At 30.2% G+C, this 19,445-nt stretch overlaps 1 protein-coding gene across 2 annotated transcripts; it reads right to left on the reverse strand.

Moving 5' to 3' along the window:
* Positions 1–1,659: 1,659 nt before the first annotated feature.
* LOC126743170 (uncharacterized oxidoreductase YjmC) lies at positions 1,660–19,436 on the reverse strand. Of its 2 annotated transcripts, XM_050450152.1 has the most exons (10): positions 19,290–19,436; positions 11,582–11,687; positions 11,366–11,521; positions 10,884–11,072; positions 10,715–10,830; positions 3,236–3,334; positions 2,981–3,176; positions 2,772–2,926; positions 2,201–2,437; positions 1,660–1,980 (listed from the first exon to the last, which is right to left on the reverse strand). In XM_050450152.1, exons 2-9 carry the CDS (start codon positions 11,682–11,684, stop codon positions 2,243–2,245), a joined length of 1,209 nt encoding a protein of 402 aa, XP_050306109.1. In that variant the 5' UTR covers positions 11,685–11,687; positions 19,290–19,436; the 3' UTR covers positions 1,660–1,980; positions 2,201–2,242. The 2 variants fall into 2 exon arrangements, with proteins under 2 accessions (XP_050306109.1, XP_050306108.1); XM_050450151.1 differs by having other exon boundaries at positions 1,660–2,437.
* Between the last annotated feature and the right edge of the window lie 9 nt (positions 19,437–19,445).

Below are 19,445 nucleotides of genomic sequence, written 5' to 3' on the forward strand. Positions count from 1 at the left end.
ACTATTTAAGGAATCATAATGAAACAAATTGCGTTGGATTCATAATTAAATTCTCTAGAAAAGTTCTTTTTAGTTCAATAGACCGCCACAAAAACCCTTTAAGTTACGAGCTTTAAAACAGTGGACCGTTGAATTATTTATCCCTAACTAACCTTACACCATTCAAAATCAATTATCTCAAGAAATACTTAAGCAATTTTAATGAAACAAATTGTATTGTATCCAAAATTAAATCCTCTAGAAATGTTCCTCCTAGTCTAATAGACTGCCACTAAAACCTTCCAAGTTAACCAGCCTTAAAACAGTGGAACCTAGAATTATTTATCCCTAACTGACCTTATACCATTCAATATGAATTTTCTCAAGAACTACTTAAGCAATTTCAATGAAACAAATTGTGTTATATTCAGAATTAAATCCTCTAGAAATGTCTCTTTTCGTCCAATAGACCGCCACTAAAACCTCCCAAGTTATCAAGCTTTAAACAATGATCTATAGAACCCCTTATCCCCAACTGAGTTTATACCATTCAAAATCAATTTTCTCAGGAACTACTTAAGCAATTTCAATGAAACAAATTGCGTTGGATGCATAATTAAATTGTCTAGAAATGTCCCTTTTAGTCTAAGAAACCGCTACTAAAACCTTCCAAGTTATGCAGCCTTAAATTAGAATCTTTTATTCACAATTGACTTTATACCATTAAAAACTAATGTTCTTAAGAATCAATTTAGAATATCTTAGTTAATATTTACAGATTGCATTGGATTCATAGTTATATGCTCTAAAAATGTTCCTATAATTCCAACAGACTGCCACTAAGTGAACTCTTGAATGCATTATTCCCAATTGACATTATACCATTAAAATCAATTTTCTCAAGAACTACTGAAGGAATCTTAATGAACGAAACTGCATTTGATTCATAATTAATTTCTCTAAAAATGTTTTGAATTTCAATACACTGCCACTAAAACTTCCGAAGTTATCAAGCTTTAAACAGTGAACTATAGAACATCTTATCCCCAACTGAGTTTATACTCCTAAAAATCAATTTTTTCAGGAACTATTTAACGAATCATAATGAAACAAATTGCATTGGATTCATAATTAAATTCTCTAGAAATGTACTTTTTAGTTCAATAGACCGCCACAAAAACCCTTTAAGTTACGAGCTTTAAAACAGTGGACCTTTGAATTATTTATCCCTAACTGCCCTTATACCATTAAAAATCAATTTTCTCAAGAAATACTTAAGTAATTTCAATGAAACAAATTGTGTTGTATTCAGAATTAAATCCTCTAGAAATGTTCCTTTTAGTCTAATAGACTGCCACTAAAACCTTCCAAGTTATTAAGCTTTAAACAATGATCTATAGAACGCCTTATTCCCAATAGACTTGATACCATTCAAAATCAATTTTCTCAGGAACTACGTAAAGAATCTTAATGAAACAAATTGCGTTGGATTCGTAATTAAATCCTCTAGAAAAGTTCCTTTTAGTGGCGATCTATGCCACTAAAACCTTCCAAGTTATCTAGGTTTAAACCCGTAGACCCTACATTTTTTTTAACTTAAATTTTGATGTTAAATTGCATCGATATGGTACCATGAGGAAACCCTAGAAAAGGGATGGAAATTGTAAATAAAGCTACTCGTTTAAGATCTTATAAACTTTATTTTTATGCACACAAGGAGAGACCCATTTACCGATAATGTGCGAGAAAAAGACATATAAACAAACACTTGTCCTACATTATCTGTGAATGCAAAGGAAACGCGTAATTCCATGTTCTAACATTAAAGGGCACCACATATCTTAGAAATAATGTTTTGATAATTTTTTAACATTGACAAGCTACTTTTTCTCGCTAATTTATTACTAAAATTACAGTTTTGGTACCATCAATAAATCTCGTAAAATCGTCCAATTGGTGGACGGACAGACATGGTGCTCTTTTACAGTTGATTTTTACCATCTAATTCAGAGAGAAAAATTACATTTTGGGTGTTATTATTAATTTTCCTAAAATTGAAAAAAATTTAAATTATAAAAAAAGATATTTATTAAAATTCTAACTGGATCCTAGAGTATTGACTGTAGAGGAACAACAGGAGAAAGAAGATGAAGGAGGAGGGAGAGTGGAAAACCAAGGAGAAAATAAAAAATGCTTGGAATTTTCATTAACATTAACTTACACAGTAATAAATACATTTATAACTTTTTCGCTATAAATACTGCTAATCCACTGGCGGATCGTCAGAGGGTAAAATCACAGATTTCGACTCCATCGGGTCAATCTTCAGTTCTTCGGCCAACATTTTGTTGGTCTTGTGCTGGTTCTCGACGTATCTTAGTCCACCCTCCACTTTCACCTTTTCCATGTGGATTCGCTCTTTGTCTCCGTGCACCAGCACCGGTTTGTTCGGATCAACCTGGAAAATCAAGATCAAATGGATAAATAAATTATAACAATAATAATAATAATAATAATAATAACGTTTATTATTTACCATAGAAATTACAAAAGCCAATGTATTACACTCTTGCAACGATTGCAAACGATTAAATAGAATCACAGCTTGATAGGTGAAAGAACGTTCAAACATATATGGTTGAAAGCATTTAAATAATCAGAAGGTAAAAATGATACAATTGCATATCATCTGCATAGAAATGATACTTGCAGTGTTCAAGATATCGAGTATATCATGTTGTACAATTAATAATAATTTAAATAAAACGTCTATAAACTGCCTCTTTACTTACCGGCTCCATATCCCTTAAATAAGTCATAAGACTTTGCAGTCGATCCTCGAACTCTGGAGCGAACACTCGAGGATCGATGGCCATAAATGCCTGCCCGAGGTTGGCGACTTCGTGGGAGCTGCCCCACCTCCTCACGTTCGGACCGTAAGAGGAACCTTTAAAACCCTTTTTGTTAATGTAATTAAGAAACAACATCCTATAAGTATTACCGGACAACATTCCACAGAATATCTCCACAAACATCCCCAATCCATAACCTTTATATCCAGAGTTCAGTTCGACCCCCCCTAGAGGTAAAAGTTTAGCGGCTTTGTAAGCGATAGTGGGATGACTTTCCGGGATACCGTCGTCGTTTAGGGCCCACCCTTCCGGGATAGGTTCGCCCTTTCTCTTAGCGATTTCTATCTGAATATAACTGCGAAAAGTTTGGTGAGTTGATAATGGAAGGGAGGTGGGACGGTTACCTTTCCTAAGGCCACCGCGGTGGTGGCCATATCCAGGACGAAACTGTCGCCTTTTTTGCCTGGGGCTCCGAGGGCCAGAGGGTTGGTACCGAGAGTGGCCTAGTAATTGTGATAAAACTAATAATTTCCACCTTTTAAAAGAGTCAAAGATTTTATTTGAAAAGCTTCTGATGAATTTAATCGCTAAGTTCATATTTAACTACGGGGTGTCTGATGACGAATACTCTCACACTATCAATACTATCTCACGACATTTTTCGTCCATAATATCCAATCTAATAGCACTGTTTTTTGTAGGAAATATTTATTAATTTAGATATATGCAATTACATAAAATATAAAAAAAAACTATGTTATTAGATTGGATATTAATGAAGAAACCAGCTATTATTCATGTCTGGTATTTTAGAAAACACTGATTTTTTAAAGCAATTTCTTACTGGTGAGTTGTGTGGGGTGGGTGGGGGGTTAAGGGTAGGGATAATGAAAAATATTTTTTTTTGCAGAAAATAATTGCCCAATAAAAAAACAATTTTTAAGAAAATTATAGATGATAAAAAATGTATTTTTATATATAATTTTCTTACATAACCTTAGGGTTTTTGTGTAAAACTCGCATTTTATTTCTCGAAAGCAAGACGTTATGGAAATTGCAGTAATTGTACAATTTTTTATTGAAAATAAGTGGAAATTCAGTTGTTTTATATAATAAGAGTCGTTAAGTTATAACATAAAATTCCATCCAGAATCCTGAAAAATGATTTCCAAAGATTGAAAGGCATAAAAATTATCAGGAATATACAAAATGTGGAATTATGAATAACCTTGCAACATTAAATGCCATGTGTATACAATGTTCTAAGTAATTAACTCAAATTTTTGACGAAAATATAAAATTATTTTAAACGCCTGGAATACTTAAAAAAATTATGTACTTGTTTACCAATTATACGAATACCTGGAATACATAAAAAATAATGTCAGGTAGGTCACACATATCAAACACAAAAATTGAGTGAATGCTTGAATAACAGAGAAAAATATTTTTAAGGTTCGGAAGACATAACAATTGCGACAAATAATAATAATAATAATAATCTTTATTCAATTATAAGTCTATACAGATACAATGAAAAAGCAAGAGTGCAGTTGAACATAATTTCGTCGCCTTGCATACAAAGGGGCGTAACTCATAATTTGAATTTTTTTTTATTTCGCCCGGAGGTTGACAAATTTGGTGTTTTCTAGCTGCTCTCAAAAGGGCGTAACTCAATATAATTTATTGCCTGGGTTATCCACGCAAACTGTTTAGGTGTATCTCATCAAGTCATTTTAAAACAGCAGACAAAAAGGCGTATCTTAGATACAAATACACATTAAGAACAAAGAAAAAATTAGAAAAATAAAACAAGAAAGTAAAGATAAATCTATTGATGATAATTCCTTTTTAAGTGCAGTGTTTGATTTACAACAAGTCATTTATTTGCCAAAAACAAACGAGTGCCGTGTTTTATAAGAGACGTCTAGCAGCTTACAACTTTACATTATACAATTTGGCATCTAAGGAATGTTTTTGCTATACATGGAGTGAAATTGACAGCAAAAGAGGCTCATTGGAAATATCAACATGCATCTACAAATTTTTGATGCATTACGATGAAAAAGAGGTTAAATCTGTAGATTTATTTGCCGATGGCTGTAGCGGCCAAAATAAAAATTCGATAGTCGCTATAATGTTACTATATTTTGTAAGAAGCAGCAAGAACATTAGGCAAATTCGTCTTCGATTTTTTGAGCCCTTTCATGGTCAAAGTGAAGGGGACTCAGTCCATAGTGCCATAAGTGCTGCCATTTCGCGTTCAGGAAACATATTTGTTCCATCTCAGTTGATTCCGATTTTTAGACTAGCTAGGGCTAAAAATCCCTATAATGTAATTCCAATGAATTATTCCGATTTCATAGATTTTAAAGGCTTGTCAAAAGATTTAAGAGTTTTAAGCATACGCCAAGATGATGACAGAAACCAAATTAACTGGACAGAAATCTTTGAAATTAAAGTTGAAAAGGAAAGTCCAGATAATATTTTTTTTAAAGTGTCTCACCGTGCTGAACATTATAGAAGCCTCACATTGAAGAGAACAAACATAGATCATTTTTCCCTCGGAGAACTTAACAATGAACGACCAAAGATAACATGTCCATAATATCAGGACCTAATTTCTTTGTGCAGTGGAGAAACTCCTGTAATTCGATCTCAGAAGCATGTGTCATTTTACAGATCTCTTCCACATGAATAAGTCCCTACTTTTATCCTTTTATGTTATAAACAGTTTAGTTTTTTTGTTAGAGTTTTTTACTTTTGATGATATATTTTTTAAGTTAAAAAATTAACAAAAATGTTTACTTATTCTTATAAAGCTGACAGTGTTAAGGGCGTTAAGGAACCTACGTTTATTTTTTTAAGGCCAGGCCAGGATTTCTACTTTTAATTTCTTTGAAGTACTAGGTTAATTTGAAACTTAATAAATGTTTAATTTTTCGAATAAAAGTTTGATTACCATGAGTTGTTGTAATTTTGCAAAGAGCGTAACTATTTTAAAACAAATCGATTACAGCACACAAAAAGGCGTATCTCAATCTTTTTTTGATTTTTGGAAAAACTGGAAAACTTATCTAAAATTTCATTATAGCAAATTGTTCTAATCATAGATGCCCACATGAGCACAAAATTTAAGCCGCAAATTCCAAACCGTTTTCTCACAGCGAGAGTTTCTCTTGAGCCAACATCTTAAAATGCCTTTCCTGTAAAATACAAATATTTCAGATACGCCCCTATGTGTGCAAGGCGACGATTTGTTCAGCTGATTTATACAATTATCCTTAAGGAGAAGTAGCCAGACAGATCCAAAAGCTAATAAATTCAAGAAGAAAAATTATTTTTTTTATAATGTATTATAAAACTAGATGTGTGGGTACAAGAATTTAACATTGGTGGAATTATTTATTAAATTAAGAAGATTGGGTAAGGACGAGACATAGTTTTTAATAAGGTAAGAGAAAGCTGAGATAGAACAGACTTGTAGGACAAATTAAAAAAATATATATTTTAAATGCCTAACTACATACCACATTTTTTTTAATGTCTGGAATAAACAAAAAATATTTCAAAATCCTGAAATAACTCCTGTAAATATGCACGTAATAAAGCGAAAAATTATTGCAAAAGCCTCAAATTTATTATAAAAAAAATTATTGCTGATCCCTGAAAAACTTCGTAAAATTTTTATGGGAATAAATAAATAATTTTTTTTGCATCGCATTCTAATAATAGTTGATATTTAAAGATTTATATTTTAGTTAATAGACGCTACATTTGTGAGACTCACTTTATTTCTCCTCCTTGTTGAATATCAATAAAGTCTCTTTGAGAATAATGGATGAATTTTTGAAATTGCAATCCAATATCCAATGGTAAACAAACATGCAAAAAGAAATCAACATTAACAAGAATTACCCAGACATTTTGTAGTCGTAATATGTATTAATTAAAATAAAATAGTAATTCAAATTTATTTTCGTCCAATTAAGTCTAGCTCTGATTCTACTGGAGTTTCGTAGACTAAAGACTTTATATGTCCCCACAAGAAAAAATCGAGCGACGTTAAATCGGGTGACCTAGGAGGCCAAGAAACTGGTCCACCTCTGGCAATACAACGGTGCCTAAACCGCTGAGCCCAAATACTCGCGTACTTGCACAGCAAAGTGAGCCGGCGCTTCATCATGCTGAAACCACATTTGCTGTCTAACGTTTAGTGGAACATTTTCAAGGAGTTCTGGGAGAACTTCCTTCAAGAAACGCAGATAAATAGGTCCTGTTAACCGTTCCGGTAGAAGGTATAGTCCAATTAAATAATCAACGATGCCTGCCCATACGTTGACAGACCAACGTTTCTGATGTTTTCTTGGAAAAATTGCATAAGGATTTTCTTCGTCCCAAACATGGTTATTCACTATTAAAAATACCGTCTCTTGTGAAAGAGGCTTCATCGGTCCACAAAACATATCGTAAAAAATTTGGTTGTGCAATGATGTGATCCAGAAGCCATCGACAAAATTAAACTCTAGGATCATAATCGGCTGCAGTCATACCCTGAACTTTCTGGAAATGGTAAGGATGGAGTTAGGAAGCGTTACTCGTATTCATATTCTTAGCGACGTCACGTGTGCTATTTGATGGTTCATCGGCAACTCGCTGAAGCACCTCGTCTTCAAATTCGACCGTTCTTACGGTGCGAGCAACACCAGTATCATGCATCTTGGTTTTAAACATGCCTATATCTCAGCGAACCGCCGATGAACCGCAATAAACTTTTTGTATCCAGGATGCTGTCGTTCGGGATAACGTTCATGATACAATCAACCGCGATGCTGCTCGTGCATTTTAGTTTGTTGCTCTAAATGCCAAATGCATATCTGCCAATTCTTGATTGGTAAAGTTTTCCATTAGCAATAAATGTTTAAACATTGTAAGCTATAAAATTTTTAAACATGACCTTGATAAGCGTTGATTTTTAACAATTGTTATGGTATCATGTACAAAAGGTAAAAATAAATGCAGCAGATCTTATTTAGGTAATTAATGTTTTTTATAAATTTTAACGCGTCTTAGGGCCGTAGTGGCGTAGTGACGCATTTCTGGACATGGGTTCCTATACTCAAATGGATTCTTTTGTTGCACTGAACAACCCTCTAGAAGTTTGATTCCATAGTTCTGAAACACCCTGTACAATTTTTTTACGTATGCCAGGCGTTTGAGGTAATTTTATATTTTCTTCAAAAATTTGAGTTATTCACTTAGAATATTGATTACACATGGCATTCAATGCTCCAAGGTTATTCATATTTCCACATTCTATATTTTGTATATTCCTGATAATTTTTATGCCTTTCAATCTTTGGAAATCATTTTTCAGGATTCTGGATGGAATTTTATGTTGTAACTTAACAACTCTTAAAAAGTGTTTTTTTATTGGGCAATTATTTTCTGCAAAAATAACCGTTTTTCATTAAAATTATACTTACCCCCCCCCCCCCCCATCCGCCCCACACAATTTACCAATAAGAAATTGCTTTAAAAAATCAGTATTTCCTAAAACAATACGCATGAATTAACAGCTGGTTTCTTCATTAATATCCAATCTAATAACATAGTTTGTTTATTTACATTTGATCTAATTATATATATTTATATTATTGAATATTTAATACAAAAACAGTGCTATTAGATTGGTTTTTATGAACGAAAAACGATGATTTTTCAAAAGAATTTCTTACTGGGCAAATGTTTGGGGTGGGTGGGGGGGTAAGGGTTGTGTTGATGAAAAACAATGTTTTTGCAGAAAATATTTATTATTCCATATTTAATTTAGTAACCCTGTTTATTTAAATTTGATATAATTTTATATATAAATATTTAGAATAAAAACAGCTTTATTAAATTGGATAATATAGACGAAAAACAGTGATTTTTTAGAAGAATTTCATGAAATATTTGAGGTGTAGTAATCGAGTTTAAAAACTAGATATGTAAATCCCGTGTCAATTTTTTCAATCGCCGACATTTTTTAAAACAGAATCGTATATGATATACGTATATTCTACAATTGAATAAATATATCTTGACCATATACGATTGATTAATATACCAAAACCAAAAATTGACTAAAAAAATCGTCGAATAAGTCTATCTATTTATCGATAATAATATATCATGTGTTGCTTGGGTGGCATTTCAGTTTGTTTATTTATGAAATAAACAAACGAAGGACAAAAATCAAGACAGTCTGGTATACGTTCACAGCCTGCAATTTTCGGGCTGAATTACAGAATGTCAAATAAAATTGAATTTTGAAGATTGCATAAGAAATATTCAGGAGAGCGTGTTGAGTACTAAACCGTTATGAGGCTTAGTGGCAAAGAAGAATATTTATCTCGTTTTAAGGTTATCTTTCTGATATAAAGATAATGCTTAGCAGAAAATAGGCGTTTCACGTTTTTCAAGTTATTTATTTATTAATAAAGTTACGGAGTCAGAAATGTGAAGAATTCAGTCCTTTTCTATCTCAACTTTGAGAACCTGAAAGTGTACCATTGTCAGCAAAATAATTCTGAAATAATCGTCAGGATGTAAACAAACAAACAAAAAACAAGTTACACGTGTTTCGCCCTGTATAAGTAGGGCATCATCAGGCCTTAATGATTTTTGTTGTAAGTTTTACAGTGTATGTGTAAGTCCTAAGGCCTGATGATGCCCTGCCTGAGAAAAAATTACTTTTTTCGTATCCATCAATGATTTACCCAAAAATCAGCAAATTTTTGTTTGGAAATTCCGATGTGCCCATCGAGATGATACTCTTTTCCAGCTACTTTTCTCCAACTAAACTAATGGTAAAATTGTTTTTTTTGGTACCATCAATGATTCTCCCAAAAGCGAAAATTTTCACAAAACTTTCGGGCTATTTTTAGTCAATTTTAAGAGAAATCCTGTGTGCATAACACTTGCAATAAACATTCCTAAAATTAACCTCCAATTAATAATACCCCCCTATATTCCCACTAAAATCAACTAGATCGCTTTAAGGGCTATTGCAATAAGGGATTCCCCGGAGAGCCTTTCACCACCGAAGTGTTTATTAGATCGTAAATTTGAAAACCATCGATGGATGTTCGGTATAGGCAGCTGGAGTATTGCTAATATACTGTAGGTGAGTGCAGAGTTATAATGGCCGTTAATTTTCGGTTAATTTTGATGTAATTGTTTATGTAGCTACTAAATAGAGTTTATATGAGAATTTATTAGGCTTGAATTGAGTATATTTGTTGTTTATTAAATTGAGCTGAAAAAACTTTTTTGAAAATTACAATTAACCCATAGGCATGGTAAAATTATGACTAATTTAACGGTAAAGTTATATTTTTGATAACTTCTAAGTCAAAATTAGAAAATTTTTATAAAAATTAAGAAAAATCCATCGTCATGGTACTCGTTTTCAACTACTACTTTTCAGGGAATTTAATGGTAAAATTACATTTTTGGTAGCGTTAACTCCCGAGTCAGAATCAATAAAACTTTCTTAAAAATCAAGGAAAATCCGTCGACATGGTACTCATTTTCAATTACTATTTTCCAGAGAATTTACTGTTAAAATTAGATTTTTGATAGCAAAATCAATCAAACTTTCTTAAAAATCAAGAAAAATTCATCGAGATGTTACTCACTTTCAACTACTTTTTTCCAGAGAATCCAATACTGAAACCATATTCTTGATAACGTTAACTCTCAAGTCATAATCAATAAAACCATTTTAAAAATCAAAAAAAACCCGTCGACACGGTACTCTTTATCAGTTAACTCTTTCCAACTAATTTAATAGTACAATCACCTTCTTTGTTCCACGACAAAATTTAATTTCATCTCACCTGTTTCGCCCTAGTAGGCGTCATCAGGGGCGACGTATTGGTCACACTGAACCCAATCAAACCCTGCTCTATAGCCTGCAGGGCGTACATCCCAGCTATACCATAATGATTTGACCCTAAATAACCAACATTTTAGTCAATGATTTCTTTAAATCAACATTATAAATACCTTTGGCCACCACCAATCCAATTCCGACTTCTTTGGCTTTTTTCATGGCGATATCCATGGCATTTTTCCCTACCACCGCACCCAATCCGTTGTGACCGTCCAAGTAAGCTGTGGCCACGGTTTCGTTCAATGTGGTGGGGGTAACGTTGGCCTCCGTGGTACCATGCTGGATGTCGCGGATGTACATTTCTATCGTAATTTCATCTAATGTTGGTTTAGTTTCTCTTACCTAGATTGATGATTTTATGGTTTATGATTGGTGATGATGGTTTCCTAATATTTTCAAGGAATTGATGTTATTTGTTGCTTCTCCTATCAGGCAGTTGACCGTTGAAGTCACTTTTCTCAATTTCTAAGTTTCTTTCATAGACAGTTGAACCATTTCCGTATATACCGAAATAGTCAATCAACGCTTTTACTTAGAAAATGTGTGTGCAACGGATGCTGATGATTGTTTTTATGATACGGTGATGATCTTTTACCTAATCTGTTCATGCCGTGGCTGTAGTGTCCACGATGGTCCGCTTCCAGGAGGTTCGCCGATACGATTTCCGCGTTTTCTGTGGAGGTGCCTACAGCCAGAAAACAGTCTTTCATAAAGCGTTTCGCCTCCTCCAAAGGTGTTATGAGTTTAGGGCCTAAGATTCGGTAATCAATGAGTTTTTTATTATTTAAATTAATGTTAAAGACGCATTTACCTGAAGAATACTGTTGTCTCTTAAATCTGGATAAGAGGTGGGTTTTTTGGTCAGAGAGGCACTGGCACTGGGGCCTCGCTAGGCCTATACTTCGTAAAGCCATTTTCTGGAAAAAAAATCCGTACATACAGATTTGGAAATTAGGCATGTTTTAGACGTACTGATTTTCAGCTTATATAATGGTAAAACTAATAAATACGCGCATTTTGTCCTCTGAAATTAAATTTTTCTGCCCAAGTTTTATGATCGATTTTTGCAATTTAATTTTTTTTTTTGATAAAACGCTGAAATAGGTGTCTAATGAATTTATTCGAAGAAGCTGCGGTCCATTTTTCACATCTCTAACTTTCTTATTTTCAGAGATACGAGCATTTTGTACCCTCAAATTTAATTTTTTTAAAAAAAATTTTTTTCAAGTATTATGGGCAATTTTTGGAATTTCAAAATTTTTTTGAAAAAAACCTAGAAATAGGTGTCCAATGATTTTATTAGAAGAAGCTATGTTCCAATTTTCACATCTCTAACTTTCTTAGTTTTAGAGACACGAACGTTTTGTCCCTAAAAAATAAAAAAAAAATTGAAAAAAAAAGTTTTTAATTTCCAAGGTTTGTTTTCTTGATTTTTAATTTTTTTTGGGAAAAACGTAGAAATAGGTGTCCAATGATTTTATTAGACGAACCTATGTTCGAATTTTCAACTCTTTAAGCTTCTTATTTTCAGAGATACGAGCATTTTGTTCCCTCAAATTTAATTTTTTTTTTAAAAATTTTTTTTCAAGTATTATGGGCAATTTTTGGAATTTCAAAATTTTTTTGAAAAAAACCTAGAAATAGGTGTCCAATAATTTTATTAGAAGAAGCTACGTTCTAATTTTCACATCTCTAACTTTCTTAGTTTTAGAGATACGAGCGTTTTGTCCCTAAAAAATTAAAAAAAAATTGAAAAAAAAAGTTTTTAATTTCCAAGGCTTGTTTATTGATTTTTAATTTTTTTTCCAAAAAACGCAGATATAGGTGTCTAATGAATTTATTCGAAGAAGCTGTGGTCCAATTTTCACATCTCTAACTTTATTAGTTTTAGAGATACGAGCGTTTTGTCCCTAAAAAATAAAAAAAAATTGAAAAAAAAAGTTTTTAATTTCCAAGGTTTGTTTTTTTGATTTTTATTTTTTTTTGAAAAAAACGCAGAAATAGGTATTCAATGATTTTATTAGAAGAAGCTATGTTCCAATTTTCACATCTCTAACTTTCTTAGTTTTAGAGATACGAGCGTTTTGTCCCTAAAAAATAAAAAAAAAATGAAAAAAAAAGTTTTTATTTCCAAGGTGTGTTTTTTTGATTTTTAATTTTTTTTGGAAAAAACGTAGAAATAGGTGTATTACTATGATTTTATTAGACGAACCTATGTTCGAATTTTCAACTCTTTAAGCTTCTTATTTTCAGAGATACGAGCATATTGTACCCTCAAATTTAATTTTTTAAAAAAAAATTTTTTTCAAGTATTATGGGCAATTTTTGGAATTTCAAATTTTTTTTGAAAAAAAACCTAGAAATAGGTGTCCAATGATTTTATTAGAAGAACCTATATTTCAATTTTCACATCTCTAACTTTCTTAGTTTTAGAGATACGAGCGTTTTGTCCCTAAAAAATAAAAAAAAAATGAAAAAAAAAGTTTTTAATTTCCAAGGTTTGTTTTTTTGATTTTTAATTTTTTTTGGAAAAAACGCAGAAATAGGTGTCCAATGATTTTATTAGAAGAAGCTATGTTCCAATTTTCACATCTCTAACTTTTTTAGTTTGAGAGATAAGAGCATTTTGTCCCTAAAAAATTAAAAAAAAAAAGTTTTTATATTGCAAGGCTTGTTTTTTTGATTTTTAATTTTTTTTGGAAAAAACGTAGAAATAGGTGTCCTATGATTTTATTAGACGAACCTATGTTCGAATTTTCAACTCTTTAAGCTTCTTATTTTCAGAGATACGAGCATTTTGTTCCCTCAAATTTAATTTTTTTTTAATAATTTTTTTTTCAAGTATTATGGGCAATTTTTGAAATTTCAAAATTTTTTTGAAAAAACCTAGAAATAGGTGTCCAATAATTTTATTAGAAGAAGCTATGTTCCAATTTTCATATCTCTAACTTTCTTAGTTTTAGAGATACGAGCGTTTTGTCCCTAAAAAATAAAAAAAAATTGAAAAAAAAAGTTTTTAATTTCCAAGGTTTGTTTTTTTGATTTTTAATTTTTTTTGAAAAAAACCTAGAAATAGGTCTCCAATGATTTTATTAGAAGAACCTATATTTTAATTTTCACATCTCTAACTTTCTTAGTTTTAGAGATACGAGCGTTTTGTCCCTAAAAAATAAAAACAAAATTGAAATAAAAAGTTTTTAATTTCCAAGGTTTTTTTTTTGATTTTTAATTTTTTTTGGAAAAAACGTAGAAATAGGTGTCCAATGATTTTATTAGAAAAAGCTATGTTCCAATTTTCACATCTCTAACTTTCTTAGTTTTAGAGATACGAGCGTTTTGTCCCTAAAAAATAAAAAAAAATTGAAATAAAAAGTTTTTAATTTCCAAGGTTTGTTTTTTTGATTTTTAATTTTTTTTGGAAAAAACGTAGAAATAGGTGTCCAATGATTTTATTAGAAGAACCTATATTTCAATTTTCACATCTCTAACTTTCTTAGTTTTAAAGATACGAGCGTTTTGTCCCTAAAAAATAACAAAAATTTGAAAAAAAAAGTTTTTAATTTCCAAGGTTTGTTTTTTTGATTTTTAATTTTTTTTGGAAAAAACCTAGAAATAGGTGTCCAATGATTTTATTAGAAGAAGCTATGTTCCAATTTTCACAGCTCTAACTTTCTTAGTTTTAGAGATACGAGCGTTTTGTCCCTAAAAAATAAAAAAAAATTGAAATAAAAAGTTTTTAATTTTCAAGGTTTGTTTTTTTTGATTTTTAATTTTTTTTGGAAAAAACGTAGAAATAGGTGTCCAATGATTTTATTAGAAGAAGCTATGTTCCAATTTTCACATCTCTAACTTTCTTAGTTTTAGAGATACGAGCGTTTTGTCCCTAAAAAATAACAAAAATTTGAAAAAAAAAGTTTTTAATTTCCAAGGTTTGTTTTTTTGATTTTTAATTTTTTTTGGAAAAAACGTAGAAATAGGTGTCCAATGATTTTATTAGAAGAAGCTATGTTCTAATTTTCACATCTCTAACTTTCTTAGTTTTAGAGATACGAGCGTTTTGTCCCTAAAAAATAAAAAAAAATTAAAAAAAAAGTTTTTAATTTTCAAGGTTTGTTTTTTTGATTTTTAATTTTTTTTGGAAAAAACGTAGAAATAGGTGTCCAATGATTTTATTAGAAGAACCTATATTTCAATTTTCACATCTCTAACTTTCTTAGTTTTAAAGATACGAGCGTTTTGTCCCTAAAAAATAACAAAAATTTGAAAAAAAAAGTTTTTAATTTCCAAGGTTTGTTTTTTTGATTTTTAATTTTTTTTGGAAAAAACCTAGAAATAGGTGTCCAATGATTTTATTAGAAGAAGCTATGTTCCAATTTTCACAGCTCTAACTTTCTTAGTTTTAGAGATACGAGCGTTTTGTCCCTAAAAAATAAAAAAAAATTGAAATAAAAAGTTTTTAATTTCCAAGGTTTGTTTTTTTGATTTTTAATTTTTTTTGGAAAAAACGTAGAAATAGGTGTCCAATGATTTTATTAGAAGAAGCTATGTTCTAATTTTCACATCTCTAACTTTCTTAGTTTTAGAGATACGAGCGTTTTGTCCCTAAAAAATAAAAAAAAATTAAAAAAAAAGTTTTTAATTTTCAAGGTTTGTTTTTTTGATTTTTAATTTTTTTTGGAAAAAACGTAGAAATAGGTGTCCAATGATTTTATTAGAAGAAGCTATGTTCTAATTTTCACATCTCTAACTTTCTTAGTTTTAGAGATACGAGCGTTTTGTCCCTAAAAAATAAAAAAAAATTAAAAAAAAAGTTTTTAATTTTCAAGGTTTGTTTTTTTGATTTTTAATTTTTTTTGGAAAAAACGTAGAAATAGGTGTCCAATGATTTTATTAGAAGAAGCTATGTTCCAATTTTCACATCTCTAACTTTCTTATTTTCAGAGATACGAGCATTTTGTTCCCTCAAATTTAATTTTTTTTTAAATAAATTTTTTTTTAAGTATTATGGGCAATTTTTGGAATTTCAAAATTTTTTTGAAAAAAACCTAGAAATAGGTGTCCAATAATTTTATTAGAAGAAGCTACGTTCTAATTTTCACATCTCTAACTTTCTTAGTTTTAGAGATACGAGCGTTTTGTCCCTAAAAAATTTAAAAAAAAATTGAAAAAAAAAGTTTTTAATTTCCAAGGTTTGTTTTTTGATTTTTAATTTTTTTTGGAAAAAACGCTGAAATAGGTGTTTAATGAATTTATTCAAAGAAGCTACGTTTCAATTTTCACATCTCTAATTTTCTTGGTTTCAGAGATATGAGCGTTTTATCCTTAATAAATGAAATTTTTTTCTAAAAAATTTTTTTGCATCTTCCAAGACTGTTTTTTTAATTTTAAATTCATTTAAAAAAAAACGCTGAAATAGGTGTTTAATGGATTTAATTGAAAAGGCTGTGGTCCAATTTTCACATCTCTAACTTTCTTATTTTCAGAGATATGAACATTTTGTACCCTCAAATTTATTTATTTTTTTTTCAAATTTTTGAAATTTTAATTTTTTTTTGAAAAAAACGTAGAAATAGGTGTGCAATGATTTTACTAGAAGAACCTATATTTCCATTTTCATATCTCTAACTTTCTTAGTTTTAAAGATACAAGTGTTTTATCCCAAAAAAATTTAAAAAAAATTGAAAAAAAAAGTTTTTTATTTCCAAGGCTTGTTTTTTGATTTTTATTTTTTTTTGAAAAAAACGCTGAAATACGTGTCTAATGAAGTAATTAGAAGAAGCCACGTTCCAATTTTCACATCTCTAACTTTTTTAGTTTTATAGATAGGAGCATTTTGTCGCTAAAAAATTTTTAAAAATTGAAAAAAACAAATTTTAATTTCCAAGGCTTGTTTTTTGGTTTTTTAATTTTTTTTCAAAAAACGCAGATATAGGTATCTAATGAATTTATTCGAAGAAGCTGTGGTCCAATTTTCACAATTTAATTTAAAAAAATAAATAAATTCTGAATTTCCAAGGCTAATTTTTTGAATTTTAAAATTTTTTTGAAAAAAACGCTGAAACAGGTCTCCAATGAATTTATTCGAAGAACCTGTGCTCCAATTTTCACATCTCTAACTCTCTCAGTTTCAGAGATATGAGCGTTTTAACTCTTACAATTTAATAAAAAAAAAAAAATAAATTCTGAATTTCTAAGGCTAATTTTTTGAATTTTAAAATTTTTTTGAACAAAACGTTGAAACAGGTCTCCAATGAATTTATTCGAAGAACCAGTGTTCCAATTTTCACATCTCTAACTCTCTTAGTTTCAGAGATATGAGCGTTTTGACCCTTACAATTTAATTTAAAAAAATAAATAAATTCTAAAGTTCCAAGGCTAATTTTTTGAATCTTAAAATTTTTTTGAAAAAAACCCTGAAACACGTCTCCAATGAATTTATTCGAAGAACCTGTGCTCCAATTTTCACATCTCTAAGTTTCTTAGTTTCAGAGATATGAGCGTGTGGTCCCTTGGAATTCACATTTTTTTGAATAAAAAAATTTCTGAAATTTCAGGGCTCATTTTTTGATTTTTAACTCTTGTTTGGAAAAAACGCTAAAATACGTGTCTAATGAATTTAGTAGAGGAAGCTATATTCCAATTTTCACATCTCTAAGTCTCTTACTTTCAGAGATAGGGGCGTTTTTACCCTTAAAATTTAATTAAAAAAAAATTGTGAATTCTTTTAGGGAACAAAAAGGGCTTATTTTTTATTTTTTTTTTTTGGAAAAACGTAGAAATAGGTGTTCAATGATTTTATTAAAAGAACCTATGTTCGAATTTTTATCTCTTTAACCTTCTTATTTTCAGAGATACGAGCATTTTATACCCGCAAATGTCATTTTTTTTATATAATTTTTTTTCAAACATTATGGGCAATTTTTGCAATTTTCATTTTTTTTTGGGAAAAATTAAAAAATAGGTGTTCAATGATTTTATCGGAAGAAACTGTGTTCCAATTTTCACATCTCTAACTCTCTTAGTTTCAGAGATATGAGCGTTTTGACCCTTACAATTTAATTTAAAAAAATAAATAAATTCTGAATTTCCAAGGCTAATTTTTTGAATTTTAAATTTTTTTTGAAAAAAACGCTAAAACACGTCTCCAATGAATTTATTCCAAGAAGCTGAGTTCCAATTTTCACATCTCTAAGTTTCTTAGTTTCAGAGATATGAGCGTGTGGTCCCTTGGAATTCTAATTTTTTTGAATAAAAAAATTTCTGAAATTCCAGGGCACATTTTTTGATTTTTAACTCTTGTTTGAAAAAAACGCTAAAATACGTGTCTAATGAATTTAGTAAAGGAAGCTATATTCCAATTTTCACATCTCTAAGTCTCTTACTTTCAGAGATAGGAGCGTTTTTACCTTTACAATTTAATTAAAAAAAAAAAAAATCTGAATTCCCTTAGGGAACAAAGGCTTATTTTTTGATTTTTAATTTTTTTTGGGAAAAATTCAGAAATAGGTGTTCAATGATTTTATCAGAAGAAGCTATGTTCTAATTTTCAATCATTTAACCTTTTTACTTTCAGAGATACGAGCATTTTGTCGAGAATAATATCCCCCTTTAAATTTCAATTAAAATTGAACGATTTTTACAATTAAATTTTTTTTTTTTTTTTAAATACTGAAATAGGTACCTATTCAATGATTTTATCAGAAGATGCTATGTTCCAATTTCCGATTTTTTAAACTCTCCCTAAGTTTTTGAAACGTTGCCTGACCCACTAACTTTTTTTCCAACTAAGCTAATTACAATTAGGTAAAAATCAGCGTTTTCGTACCACCATAACAAAAATTGTTCTTCATACAATATTCGGCAATTCAACATGCCAATTTTTTTATTATAACACATCCATACGTTAATTATAACCATTAATAATATGTGCATAAGTAAGTGCGAGCCTTATCTAAATATTATTATTATTATAACCAAATGCGATAAGGATGTTTGTTCAGGTTAAACATATTCGTGAACGTTATGCAATTATAACGTGGTCATGTTGATTGTTTAATTAATGTAATTATATTTGACAAGGTTTTTTTTTTCGTATATGTAAAAAACAAAATATGTAGCAGGACAGAGTTATTATTATTAATAAAATTATCTTTTTTTAATCCTAAAATTCGCCTTTTACTTTTCCAAAAAGATCCGGAGGGTAAAATGAAGAGAACAGCTGAATTTTCGTATTTATATCCCCATGTCAATAGGACATGTCACAGAAAAGGATAATAAAATTATCCTCTATATAAAATAACTACTAGAGGTTCGCCGTAAAATAACTATAGGGGTTCCAAAAACGCAATTAATCCTCAAAATTACATGACAACAATCGCTCAGATAAGTTCTGCTTGCTTGCGCTACAATTCTCTTCGTATTTAACGGTCAAACTTCTTCTGGGAGACTGTTACTATTACCAGGCTATTAATTTAGAGGCTTTTTTGCGATTCTTTGTATAAATTTCAATGACAACTTACGTGTATAGGTACGTCAAATCAACCGAACCACTCGATCACTCGCACCAAAACAAACTGGAATTGAAAAATTCTTTTTAAGATTAAATCATAATTTATTTTATCGGCGAGTTAATTATTGTGGTTTAAATTGAAAAGGCGAAGGTCTGCCATACAATT

This window comes from Anthonomus grandis, chromosome 12 (assembly GCF_022605725.1).
Source record: "Anthonomus grandis grandis chromosome 12, icAntGran1.3, whole genome shotgun sequence".
Classification (NCBI taxonomy): Eukaryota; Metazoa; Arthropoda; class Insecta; order Coleoptera; family Curculionidae; genus Anthonomus; species Anthonomus grandis.

What these genes read in the sequence shown, in the direction of transcription:
- LOC126743170 (XM_050450152.1), bottom strand. Translation starts at nt 11,684, where the DNA reads ATGGCTTTACGAAGTATAGGCCTAGCGAGGCCCCAGTGCCAGTGCCTC. An exon ending in CCACGGCATGAACAGATTAG is followed by an intron (nt 11,073 to 11,365) that starts GTAAAAGATCAT and finishes AAATTACGATAG; the next exon opens with AAATGTACATCCGCGACATC. An exon ending in CGCCTACTAGGGCGAAACAG is followed by an intron (nt 3,335 to 10,714) that starts GTGAGATGAAAT and finishes CACAATTACTAG; the next exon opens with GCCACTCTCGGTACCAACCC.